We start from the raw sequence: 14,893 nt of genomic DNA, 5'->3' as shown, positions 1-14,893 counted from the left end.
CTAAAGTAAACCCACCCCAACCCTTCTGATCTAATTACAGATTCTACTTCTCACAGGGCTTTTTCTGTGTCTGATGAAAACGGAGCTGTAAAATAATTGAGGCAGGGATTTAGAGATTTGGTACAGCAAACCTAATAAAAATGGCACAAACGGGACTCTTCTCAGTGTTGTTACATATTAAATCTTATTTGATCGATTTTACTGTATTCCAAATCACAAACATAAGGTAGAAGCTTGTAATTATAGTTTTACTGATTTCTCATTAACTTTTAATCAAGCTGCTGCTACAGGGAATGGTTATTACAGCAGTGTTCTTTTGTTTCTAAGTTTCACACACTTACCATCACTACAACAAAGTAACTGTGGACACATTCAATGCCAACAAAAATATAGTATTGTTTCTAAGGAATGTGTCTGCAACATAACCATCTTATATCAGCGCAGATGTGTTACAGAACAATGACTTCACTAAGCTATATCTGATTTTCTCTTGGTCTCTTTATACCTTTCTGATCACTGACAGAAATAAATGTTCTTTGTTTTATATTCCTTATTTGTTCCTCCTAAATTCATCTGTTTCTTTCTCTTACTTACAGCGACCACACTTGGCTGAGTCTGCAACCAATTTATGCTCTATGAAACTGAAAGCAAATTACTAAAACAGAAAGGCAGTAGGTACGTGTCTGAAGCATTTATTAAGAACAATGATACTGAATGGTTGCAGGAAGTTTTTTAAGAACGTTTAAAGATTATAGGAGCACCAGAACCACATTTCACAAACTTCATAAATCTAACAAAATTCTTAGCATACTAAACTGTAACTGAATTAAAATCAAATAAAGTCAACAGCAAGAGATGTTTCACAGGTGAAATCCTCAATCTATGTACCTGCTGCTGATCAGTTCTCCTCTGAAGGCTCTCCAGGCATCACAGAAACTATAAAAAGGCATCTGACATGAGGCCTTACTGCCTAAGGGACCATGGAAACCGTAAGAGACACAATAAAGATAAAAATGTCCTAGAATTATTTATTTCCAGTCTTACAGATACCTATTTCGTAACTCTAAAGTCTACCTACGCCACTTTCTATGCCCAACAGTTCACACAGAATATTACATTTAAAAGGGTCCAATTTTTTAAAAAATACCAGTTACAGATATTAACATATTGGAATACAGTGTTTTCTACAAATGGAAAGCTGCATCACTAACATGACGGATCTAACAGCTACCCTTTGCCCTATGTAATTATACCACTTTATATATTCTTCCAAAGTCTAAGAGACAGAAATTTTATGAATTGAAGAAAGTCTATCCTCCAACATGGCAAACCAGCTTTCAAGCAAGATGGCCCTGTGGGAAATGAAAAAAAAGTGGCCAAGTTCTTTTTGCTGCTTGCTCTCAGCAGCGTAACAGAAAATGTAAACCAAGTGAACTTACGAGGATATATTTAAACTAAATCAGAGCAACAGGCAATTCTAAAATAGAGGCAAGAGCAGTCAAAGGGACAGAATTTTTACAAGCTGGGAGACAATGAAACTCTAACACACCATTTGTTATTCTTGAGTATATATACTCGAAAATAACTGAATGCAATGAGGTTCTAATGTCAGAACATAATCACAAAAACACAATCTAAACCAAGGATAATAGGTTCAAAGATTTTTTTACATTAAATATATATTGCTTTTAAATCACAGACTAAACCAATATTCAGGCAGAATTCAAGCACCGGAGTCCTTAGTTTGGGTAAGAGTGGGGGGAATGAAAATTCCCAGAAATTGTACACAAATTGTCCGTATGTTCACTTTCCTGGAGAGACAACCACAGATTTCACTAGATTCCTAAAGGGGTCTCTGGCTCATAAAGGAACCACTACTTTATGCTCCTTGCTCCTCAAAAATTAATATATTGTGGGCTTCCCTGGTGGCGCAGTGCTTGAGAATCTGCCTGCTAATGCAGGGGACACGGATTCGAGCCCTGGTCTGAGAGAATCCCACATGCCGCGGAGCAACTAGGCCCGTAAGCCACAACTACTGAGCCTGCGCATCTGGAGCCTGTGCTCCGCAACAGGAGAGGCCGCGATAGTGAGAGGCCCGCGCACCGCGATGAAGAGTGGCGCCGGCTTGCCCCAAGTAGAGAAAGCCCTCGCACAGAAACGAAGACCCAACACAGCAAAAATAAATTAATTAATAAAAAATTTTTTAAAAATTAATATATTGTTAGTCTCATCACACTAAAAAGCTCAGTAAATTATGAAGGCAATTTTTTTTTTAATCCAGAGTTAGCTTAGGTTCTGCAAAATCATTTTTAAACCAATGACAAAAGGAAGTTTTATAGAAAACACTTCCGTGAATTTAGTGTCTTTCAGGCTAATTTCTTTCAACATTCTCTTCAAGGAACCATCCAAATGATTTCTTAGATCAAGGAATTCATTGTATAGTAACGGGAAAGTATAAAATTATATATATATCCCATATATAAATAAATAAATGCAAAAATGCTGAAGAAGACCAGAGGTCTTTTTTTCCGTATTACACATCATAACCTCAACAATTCAAATTATCACATGAAAAGGGAGACCCTCGCTTTTCTTTAAAACTGAGATTATATCCTCCATAATTCCTTTTCTCCTGGATTGCCAAATATATTAGTATCTGATATGTGTTCATCAACCAAAATGATATAATTAATATGACTTTTCTTTACAATAATTTATAAAGAAATTATCTTAACACTTCCCTACTCATTCTATGAGTCCAGTTTTACCTTGATACCAAAACCAGTCAAAGACACAAGAAAAGATAACTACAGACCAGTATCTCTTATGAACAAAGTAAGTCCTCAACAAAATACTAGTACATAAATCTAGCACTATATAAACAGTATTATATACCATGATCAAGTGAGTTTTAACATTTCGGTTGCAAATGCAACAGTGGTTTAACATTTGAAGATCAATTAATGTAATACACCATATCAGTAAAATAAAGAATAAAACCACATGATTATTTCAACAGATGAACAAAAGGCACTGACAAAATGTAACCTTTTATGACAGAAATAGTACTGAAACACTAAATACTTTCTTCCTAAGATCAGAAACAAGATAAGGATGTCCAATCTCACCACTCCTATTCAACACTGTAGTACAGCTTCTAACCAGAGCAGTTAGGCAAGAAAATGAAATAAAAGACATATAGATTGTACAGAAATAAATAAAACTAGCTCTATGTGCAGATGATACGATCTTGTATACAGAAAATCTTTAAGAATCCACTAAACTTTAGAACTAATTAATTCAGCAAGGTCGGAGGATACAAGATCAATATACAAAAATGAATATATTTCTATACAGTAGCAATAAACTAACTGAAAATGAAATGAAAAAGTTCAATTTACAATAACATCAAAAAGAATAAATTACTTAGGAATAAATTTAACAAAGGAAGTGTAAAACGTATACTGTGGAACTACGAAACACTGTTAAAAGAAATTACAGAAGTCCTAAAGAAATGAAAAGACAGCCTATGTTTGTGGATTGGAAAATTTAAGCATTTTTGTTAAGATGGTATGCTCCCCAAATTAATTTGCAGATTCAATGTTATCCCTATCAAAATCTCAGTTGCTTTTTTTGCAAGCTCATTTTGCAAGAAATTGACAAGCTCATTCTAAAATTCACATAATGAGTTCCCTGGTGGCCTAGTGGTTAGGATTCCGGGCTTTCACTGCCATGGTGCGGGTTCAATCCCTGGTTGGGGAACTGAGATCCAGCAAGCCGTGAGGTGAGGCAAAAAAAAAAAAAAAAAAAAAATTCACATAAAAATGCAAAAGACCCAGAAGAGGCAAAACAATCCTGACAGAGAAGAACAAAGCTGGAGGACTCACACTTCTGATTTCAAAACTTACTACAAAGCTGTGGTAATCAAGGCTCTGTGGTAGTAGCATAAGGATAGACGTAGAGATCCATAGAATAGAACAGGGTCCACAAATAAACCCCACCTTTATGTCAATTAGTATTTGACAAGGGTGCCAAGGCAATTCCATGGGTAAAGAGTAGTTTAGCAAACGGCACTAGGTCAACTGGATATACACACGCAAAAGAATAAAGTTAGACCACAGCCTCAAACCAGATAAAAAAATTAACTCAAAATGGATCAAAGACCTAAAAATATGAGTTAAAACTATAAAACTCTTGAAAGAAAACATAGGTATAAATATCTTCATGATCTCAGATTAGGCAATGGTTTCTTAGATACGACATCAAAGCACAAGCAATGTAAGATAAAACAGATCAACTGGACATCATCAAAATTTAGAACTTATGCTTCAAAGGACACCATTAAGTGAAAAAAATGCACAGAATGGGAAAAAGTTTTGCCAATATATAAAGAGCTCCTACAACTTATTAACAAAAATACAACCTAATTAAAGAATGAGCAAAGGAGACGCATAGACATTTCTCCAAAGGAGATATGTAAATAACCAATAAGCACATGAAAAGATGCTCAAAATCATTAGTTACCAGGGAAATGCAAGTCAAAATCACAATAAGATACCACTGAATATCTATTTGTTTGTTATAATTAAAAAGACAGGTAGGGGCTTCCCTGGTGGCGCAGTGGTTGAGAATCTGCCTGCCAATGCAGGCGACACTGGTTTGAGCCCTGATCTGGGAAGATCCCACAAGCCGCGGAGCAACTGGGCACGTGAGCCACAACTACTGAGCCTGCGCATCTGGAGCCTGTGCTCCGCAACAAGAGAGGCCGTGACGATGAGAGGCCCGCGCACCGCGATGAAGAGTGGCCCCCGCTCGCTGCAACTGGAGAAAGCCCTCACACAGAAACAAAGACCCAACATAGCCAAAAATAAATAAATTAATTTTTTTTAAAAGAAATGTTTAAAAAAAGAAAAAGACAGGTAACACCAAGTGGTGTCAACGATGTGCAGAAGAAACTGGAACTCTTACACACTGCTGGTGGGAATGTAAAATGGTGCAGCCACTTCGGAAAACAGCCTTGGCGAGTTCCTCAGATGGTTAAAAATAAAGTTACCATATCACTGATATTTCCACTCCTAGGTATGTATCCAAGAAAATCAAAAACATAGGCAATTGATGATACCTGCTATAGCATAGATGAAATCTTGAAAATGTAAGTGAAAGAAGCCAGTCATGAAAGACCAGATTGTAAGGATTCCACATTTTTTGTTTTTATCTTTCAAGAATTTGTCAAATTTATTAACATACGGTTTTCATAATATTCTCTTCGTATTCCTTTCTAACAGCGTAATACAACAGAATTTGCATATTATAAAATTCATCCATTTTAAGGATACAATTCAATGGTTTTTAATATATTCACAGACATGTGCAACCATCATCCTAGTCAATGTTAGAACATTTTCATCACCTCAGAAAGAAACTTGGTAGGATTCCATGTATATGAAATGTCCAGAATAGGCAGATCTATAGAGACAGAGCAGGTCAGTGGTTGTTGCCTAAGGTGAGAACGTTGGGGGAAATGGGAAGTGACTGCTAATGGGTACAAGGTTTCTTGTCGGGGCGATGATGATGCTCTAAAACTGACTGTGGCGATGGCTGCAGCTGTGAGTACAGAAAAAAAAAATTGAACTGTACACTTTAAATGGATAAATCATACAGTATGTGAATTACATCTCAAAACAGTTATTATTTTTTTAGTTGTTTTCTCCTTTTATTTGGTTTTTTTTTTTTTTTTGGCCGTGCCATGCGGCTCACAGGATCTTAGTTCCCCGACCAGAGATTGAACCCGTGCATCCTCGGCAGTGAAAGCATAGAGTGCTAACCACTGGACCGCCAGGGAATTCCATAAAGTGCAATCTCTCTCTTTCATCACCCTCATTCACCATATTCTCAAGAGAAGAAAATTAGGTTACAAAACAGTTTGTAGATTCTCATCCAAATTTTCTAAAGGAAAATAGTGCGCAGAAAACAAAACCACAATATATCACAGTTGTTTCTTATGTAAATCTTATAAAGGCTGATTCATTTTTCTAACTTCCTAACATAAATACATACCACTACTTTATTAAATGAAAAATGATATATACTACTTGACAAAATGATAAAAGACTTATAAACCGAGACCCTTCTCTTCACTTTCTTGTCCATTCCTGTTAATGCATCCTGCCCCTAACAACGTTCTGGGATTATTAAAATAGCCTAGATAGAGAGATAAGCAGATACATAGATACATACATACAAAACAAACAAGAAAATGTGATTTGAAAGTAACAATAGTAAAGGACAATTTCTGGGTGGATACACAAAAATAATTTTAATTGAAGTTGTCCATTAGTAGTAGGCAGGAGGAACTGGAGAAAGGTAAGTGGGTGAGGGGGTGGGAAAGCTCTTATTTGTATTATACTCTTCTCTGTGTTAGTTTAGAAAAAATATATATTCCTGTATTATTTTTTGTTGTTGTTGTTTTGTTTTGTTTTGTTTTGCGGTACGTGGGCCTCTCACTGTTGTGGCCTCTCCCGTTGCGGAGTACAGGCTCCGGACGCGCAGGCTCAGCGGCCATGGCTCACGGGCCCAGCCGCTCCGCGGCATGCGGGATCTTCCCGGGCCGGGGCACGAACCCGTGTACCCTGCATCGGCAGGCGGACTCTCAACCACTGCGCCACCAGGGAAGCCCTCCTGTATTATTTTTTAATTACAAATATTTTACCACATACATTATGATTTACTGGCTCATGAATTATTTACAGAAGAGTTGGATAATTTTTTAAACACACAGGAGGGATGGACTGCCTGTGTTTTTGTCATTGCTTTCCAATTTTACTTCATTATAATCAGACACCAAATGATCTGTATGACATTATCTCTACACTATTTGTTGAAAGTTGCTTTGTGGACTACTGGGTCACACACTTTTATTAATGTTCCAAGTGTGCTTGAAAAAAATGAATAATCTTTAGCAGTTAGGTGCAGAACTCCATACACATCCATTAGACCATTCTTGCCATTGTGTTGCTCAAATCTTCTATGGTCTTAACAAGTTACCTGCCTGGTCCTAAGACTTTTACGGATAGATGTGAATAACTCCAATGAAGATAGTAATTGTATTCATTTTTCATTATAATTCTGGCAACATTTTGCTTTATATCTTGAGACTATGCTATTTAGTTCAGGTTTACTACATCTCCCAGGAGAATTGTTCCTCATATCATTATACAGTGGTCTCCTTGTTTTTTTGCTTTGTCTTTTTTTTTTTCTTGATCTGATATTAACATTACTATCAGCTCTCTTTCAGCTACTCTTTCTGAATCAGTTAGGGTTGATCAGAGAAGTAGAACCACTAAGAATGATAAGAATAAGAAGCTATTACAGGGATATAAACAGTAATTGTGGGAGCTGGTTAAGCAACTTATGTAGAACTGTTGCTTCTGCATCTAGTGTTGGGACAGAAACTTAGAAGGCATGCAATCAGGAAGGAAACATGGATGTGAAATGGGGAAGAGCAAGGACAAACTGGAACTCGCATTCTCCCTCACCAATCTCAATGATGTGGGTGACCTACAACATAAATTGGCACCCTTCACGACAGAGCCCACACAACTGACTCAAAATTTAGAGAAGCTGAAGGAGAAGACCCAGTGAGAGTTGGAGGAGCTGGAGGCTTGACTGCTGCCTGAAGCCAACAGATCAGGGATGAGGTGTATGAACTGCAGCAGTGCCTGACCTCCCACCAACCTTCTGAGCATGAATACAACTGCTGCTTTACTTCCACCTTACAAATCTTGAGCAATTTTCTCTTGTAGCCAGGCTAACCTGGAACCCTCCTGGAAAGGGTGTTCTAGGAAATAGACTTCCAGCTCAATTATGCTGACCCAACATGAAGCCACCAAAATTTGCATGGATATTTTCCTCTACCTCTTTAATTTTATTCTTTCTGTATAATTATGTTTGAGGTGTGTCTCTTGTAAATAACAGATAGCTGGATTTTTCTTTCATCCTATATAGACTTTCAACTATCATGTTTAATCCATTTACATTTATTGGGATTTATGACTTTCATAATTTAAAAAAGAACTGTCTTTTAAAAATGAAATGAAGTAATACCTGTGCTGAAGATATCTGCATACTTTGCATTTCTGAAGTATTTTATACACATAACTTATTACCTACCACTTCTCCAGCAGAGGCAGCCAACATATGCTTCACAGGCATCAAATACGAAGATGAATCAGTGTGCAAAAACCATTTCACATATTCATAGGTGATGAAAAAGGCAGCAGCTGAAATTTAAAACAAACCAGTCTTTCACAAAGTTTAAATATATATGTAAACTGTTAAGAGATATGTTTCTTGAAAAAAATTACAACTCTAGTTATTAAATTATAACAGATAAAGATAATAATAAATATAAGTAATATAAATAAGTATAAATAATAAATATAAATACTGAACTATATTTATAAATATATATTAAATATATGTATATATGTATTTTATATATGTATATATTTATACATATATATGTATATATTATATATGTATATATTATATATGTATATATTTATAACTATAAATAAATATAAATAAAGATAAAGTAATAATATGTACTATTCCCCCCCAACCCCTTCACTCTTGCAGATTTGACTGAGCCCATGTTACATGCCTGACTTTGGACTTACAAACATGCAGATCCCTGCCCTGAGGAAGACTAACAGCTAACCTGGCATTTACCAGTTTGTACTGATAAGTCACTTAACACTTTTTAGTTAAGTTTTTTGGAAAAGGATATGAATTTCTGTGATGCAAAACGTCTTTATATATGGTCATAAAATAATCAGCTACACTGATTTCTAGACAGGTTAAAATTGCAAACACATATCTTAACTAAATAAAGCATCTATTCCATAATGTTGTGTTGCTGGTTACTCAAAATAACCATGGCTACTTTTTACTACATCAACTCACTTTTACATCAAGGAAACAATCAACTACTGTATTAAAACTGGAAATCAAAATCTCTAAAAAGCTACCCCTAGGGCTTCCCTGGTGGCGCAGTGGTTGAGAGTCTACCTGCCGATGCAGGGGACACGGGTTCGTGTCCCGGTCCGGGAAGGTCCCACATGCCGTGGAGCGGCTGGGCCCGTGAGCCATGGCCGCTGGGCCTGCACGTCCGGAACCTGTACTCCACAACGGGAGAGGCCACAACAGTGAGAGGCCCATGTACCGCAAAAAAAAAAAGCTACCCCTATCACCATGAACTAATCTTAGCTGCACAGGAAGGCTTTAAGCCTTGCCACGTATTGTTAATAAAAAGATGTGCATCACTCACGTAAAAGGTGAGGCACGAAAGATAAATAAATGGCAAATTCACCTTTCGAAAGGCATTTGAACATGTCACACAGTAAAGTCTGAAACACTCAGGAAAAGAGCTTGGTAGTGAAAATCAGTTCTCCACAGTTAAAGCCAACAAGCTTGTAAACACCCCAGTGGCTAACAAACAAACAGCAGGCCAAATGAGGAGGCACACTGTCCCTGGATGAGTAATGACCATGCAAGCAGTTGTATATAGTTAATGCAGGTCCCAATTCCCACTTGTGATTCTTATTTAGGCTGTTCCTACTTTGGCCTACTCACTAAATAGGCTAGAATATCTCCAGTCGCATTCGGCTGTAAGTTCTACCTGCTACACGTTCCACCCACCCACCCCCACCCCCCAGGAGTGAAAACAAAACAAAAAACTATGGTTTTTCTACATTCCTTTCTCAACATGAAGTAAGGGTCTTGAATACAGGTCTTTTCCTCTCTTCTTTCGACCCTCATACCCCCTGCACAATATGTTCTCAAAAAAGTCTACAAGCCTCTGAATGTTACACTGGTGCACTGTACTCTGTCTAAAACCTTAACCAATAGCAAAAATTGTTTAACGTGCCACGTAAAAAGTTTCAATTCACCAAAAATTTGCAGAAAAACAGAAAGGCCATTTCTGAAACGCTGACACTCTGACTCTTTATCCAGCATCTCCCATTCAAAGATGTTCTGTGGATGTCAAAAAAAGAAAAAGAAAAAGAAAAGCAGGGCAAGAAGAACACCACTTTCTCAAACATACAAAATTTCAAAACCATATTCTGTATGTAAAGTCCTGCTGACAAGAATCTAAACCAGCCCCATGAGCTTAATGGAGCACCACGTACCCTGTAGACCATCACTAATACTTCATCTACCAACAATTCCTATGTAATACGTAAGAGAAAAAAGAATATTTACAATGATGAGGGAGGCATCATAAGAATGGATGACCAAAAGACAGGGACTTAGTAACATATTTCTTTGCAATTCCCTAGTTCAGAGGTTCCCAAACTTGTCTACATATTAAAATTACCTGGGGATTTTTTTTTTTAAACCTCCAAAGCCCAGGCCACACCTCACGCCAACTAAATCCCAAATCTCTGGGAGTGGGACAGCAGTACTTTCTTTAAAAAAAAAAAAATCTCTTCAGGTGATTGCAACACAGACAAATTTAGGAACCAAGGCGCATCTCCCACATATAGAGCTATACTTGGCATGGAGTGGGTCCTCAATAGCGACTTGTTATGATCAATTACTGAAAATTAAGACATAAAATAATTCAAGGATAACCTCAAAACAGTTGGCTGCTCTAAGGATGGCTCAGGAAGATAAACTAAAGGACCAAAAAGATTTGCTCTACAAATCTTTATGTGAATGTTATGCTCACAGATGGATATAGACAGACATCTTAATGTCAAGTTAACAAGAAAGAATTTCTAATGACATATACTGAGAAAAAAGAAATCAAACTCCAGAATTTAAGAATCTTCTGGAGCAGGGGTTTTGTGAGTGAGTGTGTGAGTGTGTGAGTATGTGAGACAGAGAGAAAGAGAGAGAGTGTGTGTGTGTGTGTGTGTGTGTTTGATAGTGGTGGTTTTCTGTTTGCTTAGTCTGCTTTTGAGTGCCAATCAAAGCATCAGTAAACAATTATTTAAATAAGTATCTGAAAAGAGGTGGATTAAATGAAACAGATTATACTGATTATAGAATAAAAGGGCCATAAATCACACAACTTCAAAACCAAAACAAAAGCAAGACAATGGAAAGAGGAGGTTAGTGGGAATGGGTTGCATCATCTGAGAGCAATTTAGTTAAGACAAAGATTTAATGCCTCTTAGGTTCATCTGCTCCACAAGAATCTCCAAGCCAGTGGTTATTAAACTCAGCTTCACATCTGAATCACCTGGGAAGTTACTAAAACTCCTGATACCCAGGCAAAGACCAGACCAATTAAACTTCTCATGGAGACACAGGCATAAGTATTTTGTAAAGCTCCCCAAGAGATTCCAACGTGCAGGCAAGGTTAAGAAGTGCTGTAAGACATTACAATCAATGTTACAGGAACAACTTTAAGGATTCTAACAAGGAGTTTTAACAACAACAAAAACCACTCATTTAAAGATTGCTCATTTTTTTATTACAAATACACTAGAATGGAATCTATAGCACCAGCTGAGTCAAAAATAATGGATTAATGAATAGAAAATAAATTCAGGAGATCAACTACACAATCATATAAGGAATTCTATATAGGGTTGGACCACATACCATTCTGAAAATAAATCCCATTATCTTGGCTTTATATAAAGCAGTGATAATACCAATATAATTTTTACCATTAGGAAAGGATCCAATAGCAGCAGAAGGAACGCCAGCATATATTCCACGAAAACCACCAGCCTTATTAAATCCTTGGGGGCTCTGCAGCCTGGTTTTAATGGTATCCAGAGGAAATAATATCAAGTCAACACAGACACCTGCTACCCCACCAGCCTTTAAAAAAAAAGAAAAAGAAAAAGAAAAAAAAGGTTACAATAAAATAAACTGCCATTTTGGGGATGGAGTAGTTTTTAAAGCATATCTCTTTAAGTATGGTTTTAAAGTATACCACAGACTACTTTGGTACAGTCAAAACACCTCTTACCTAAATCCACAGACTGTTCTGGGAAAATAACCATTATTGTGATATATTTTCAATTTGTAAATTTTATATTACATATTCTGTTTTTAAAAAAATGTTTAATGATTTTTAATAATTTTAAAATAAATTTCAAATTTATTTTTAATGATTTCATAGGGTTCAAAAAAGTAAACAAACAAACCTCAGAAAGGTAAAGAGCTCAAAGTCTCCTTCCCTGCCCCTAAAAACCCAAGTAACCAGTTTTGGTTTCTTATTGTGTTCTTCCCAAGTTACTTTAGGCATATACAAGCAAATATGAATATGTATTTTATTTTACCTTTTTTTTTTTAAGTAAAAGGTGGTATGCTGCACCTTGTTTTTTTCATTTGACAATTTATCTCAGTGATCTTTCCAAATTACACCAAATGTTATATTTTTTGCCCTTTTAACTAATGAGTAGTGAAATCTGCATTAAGAAAAAAATTGTTTTCAGACTTACATTCTAAATGGTAATGCTCCTTGTGAATCTAGATCCATATTTTAAGAATCACACATGTAAGGATTCCTATGGTATCCTCTCTACTTTGTGTATATTTGAAAATCCCTTGATACTTTTTAAGTGAATAAATGAAGGGGAAAAAAAAGAGCTAAATTCCTAGAGGACATTAAAACCTGACCCAAACTAGTCATCTCCCAAGAGATACCATGTTGCTTTGGAGAAGCTGCACTTTAAAACCTGATTAAAAACTAAGTTTTCACCTCATGATTACAGTAGTATATGTAGAATATTTTAAAATCTGGTTACAGCTTAGTCAAAGCAAAAAGAGACTCAGAAAAATATGAACTCAGAGACTGTCAAAGAAAGGTCAACACACAAGGTCTAAAGGCATCATTTAAAGATATGAATCAATACCATTTCACAGTAAGCAGGTAGAACTACAGAGGCAACTCTCAATACGGTTCCTACATAGTAAGTTTTAAACTGAATTGCTAACTTTTCCTATCTTTTGGATTTTGAACCATGTGAAAATATTACCTATTCAAAAAGTAAAAGCAGACATTAAAAACTATATATTCCATGACACAGAAAAAGAAGAATCAGTACTATTTAAACATACAGGCAGAGTTCAAAATGATACGCTGTTTCCATCCTTTGGGTTTACAGAATGCTCAAGTGGTACAAAGGTTAGTAGCTAGCAAACACTTTCTGCTCTACTTGCCACTCACCATAAAACCACTGCAAGGGGCTTCCCTGGTGGCGCAGTGGTTGGGGGTCTGCCTGCCGACGCAGGGGGCGCGGGTTCGTGCCCCGGTCCGGGAGGATCCCACGTGCCACGGAGCAGCTGGGCCCGTGGGCCATGGCCGCTGGGCCTGCGCGTCCAGAGCCTGTGCTCCACGGCAGGAGGGGCCGCAGTGATGAGCGGCCCGCATACAGCAAAAAAAAACACTGCAAAACTTCATTGGAAAAATGAAATTACCCTGATGAGAAACGCAACAATGTCTATTTTTCAATTACTATAGGTAATTATTAAAAATTAGTGTACACTAGAAAAGTACATTACCAGAGGGACTTCCCTGGTGGCGTAGTGGTTAAGACTCTGCCTGCCACTGCAGGGGACACGGGTTCGAGCCCTGGTCCAGGAAGATCCCACATGCCGCGTTGCAACTAAGCCCGTGTGCCACAACTACTCAGCCTGCGCTCTAGAGCCCACGAGCCACAACTACTGAAGCCCATGTGCCACAACTACTGAGCCTGAGCTCTAGAGCCCACGAGCCACAACTACTGAAGCTCACTCACCTAGAGCCTGTGCTCCGCAACAAGAGAAGCCACCGCAGTGAGAAGCCCACACACTGCAACAAGTAGCCCCCACTCGCCGCAACTAGAAAAAAGCCTGCGCGCAGCAATGAAGAACCAACGCAGCCAAAACTAAATAAAATTTTTAAAAAAAGAAAAAGAAAGAGCAAAGTACATTACCATATACGTTAATACCATATGATCAGCCTGAAAGGCATGACAGAACCCCAAAGACCATGCGGGATACTCTGCAAATGACCTAAAAAGTTGTCACCAAAAGAACACAGAGATGTGCCAGTAGAGCACCACAAGTGGGAGTAAAAGAATGACAAAGTGGGGTTTCTTCCCAGATATAAAGGTGGCCTTTTCTAAGTCAAGGGAAAAAGTTCACAAGTAACGTAGCAAAGTTAAAAAGAAAAAAAAAGCCAACTTTTTCAACACTCTTCTCACTTATTCTTTAAGGATTTTATAAAATTCAGTAGGTAATAAAATATTTTACCTGCCTCTTCATTTTCTCAAAACACAACAACTAAAATCTTGGTGAGAATGACTGATATGACTGGTTTCTTTAAAAATAGCTGCACTTCATTCTAATTTTCTCTTTAATCTTAGGAGAGGGTTCAGAGAGATGCTTGCTATCTACTGCTAAATTTTAATCAATAAGCGAATTACTCTTTTAATCTATTTGGCTACTTTGCATGCATTGATTCTCCAGCCCTCCTTTCATCAGAATTCTAATCATCTGAGAATAAAATGACCAGATTGAACCTATTTATCTAGTAAATCATGAATCAAGAGTTACTAATTGCTTCTGTGGATTTCAAACTTCTATAACTCAAATGTCACTTAAATTCATGAGACTGAAAAAAATGCTGCTAAAAGAACATTAAGGGGCTTCCATGGTGGCGCAGTGGTTGAGAGTCCACCTGCCGATGCAGGGGACGCCGGTTCGTGCCCCGGTCCGGGAAGATCCCACATGTCGCGGAGCAGCTAGGCCCGTGAGCCATGGCCACTGAGCCTGAGCGTCCGGAGCCTGTACTCCGCAACGGGAGAGGCCACAACAGTGAGAGGCCCGTGTACCGCAAAACAACAACAACAAAAACAAAAATTAGGCCACAAATATTGAATAATAA

General features: G+C 37.5%; 1 protein-coding gene across 10 annotated transcripts in view; it reads right to left on the bottom strand.

Annotated features, from left to right (window-relative positions):
- Positions 1-14,893, bottom strand: part of SLC25A26 (solute carrier family 25 member 26) — a 171,083-nt gene that overhangs the window by 145,904 nt on the left and 10,286 nt on the right. For 4 of the 10 annotated variants that reach the window (XM_089919531.1, XM_089919532.1, XM_089919533.1 and 1 more), the window contains exons 1-3: positions 13,193-14,864; positions 11,682-11,838; positions 8,170-8,279 (exon numbers count right to left, since the gene is read on the bottom strand). In XM_089919531.1, the coding sequence (XP_089775657.1) occupies positions 8,170-8,279; positions 11,682-11,838; positions 13,193-13,426 (501 nt within the window). In that variant the 5' untranslated portion in view covers positions 13,427-14,864. Of the gene's footprint in view, positions 1-8,169; positions 8,280-11,681; positions 11,839-13,192; positions 14,873-14,893 lie in introns of those variants that run through there. The other 6 variants (XM_089919535.1, XM_089919537.1, XM_089919539.1 and 3 more) reach the window with 6 other exon arrangements.

The sequence above is a fragment of the Delphinapterus leucas genome, chromosome 10 (assembly GCF_059928025.1).
Source record: "Delphinapterus leucas isolate spDelLeu-1000000601 "Yukka" chromosome 10, BTC_Dleu_Yukka2, whole genome shotgun sequence".
NCBI classification, from domain to species: Eukaryota; Metazoa; Chordata; class Mammalia; order Artiodactyla; family Monodontidae; genus Delphinapterus; species Delphinapterus leucas.
The sequence above is the reverse complement of the archived record's forward strand: the minus strand, read 5'-3'. Positions and strand labels throughout refer to the sequence as shown.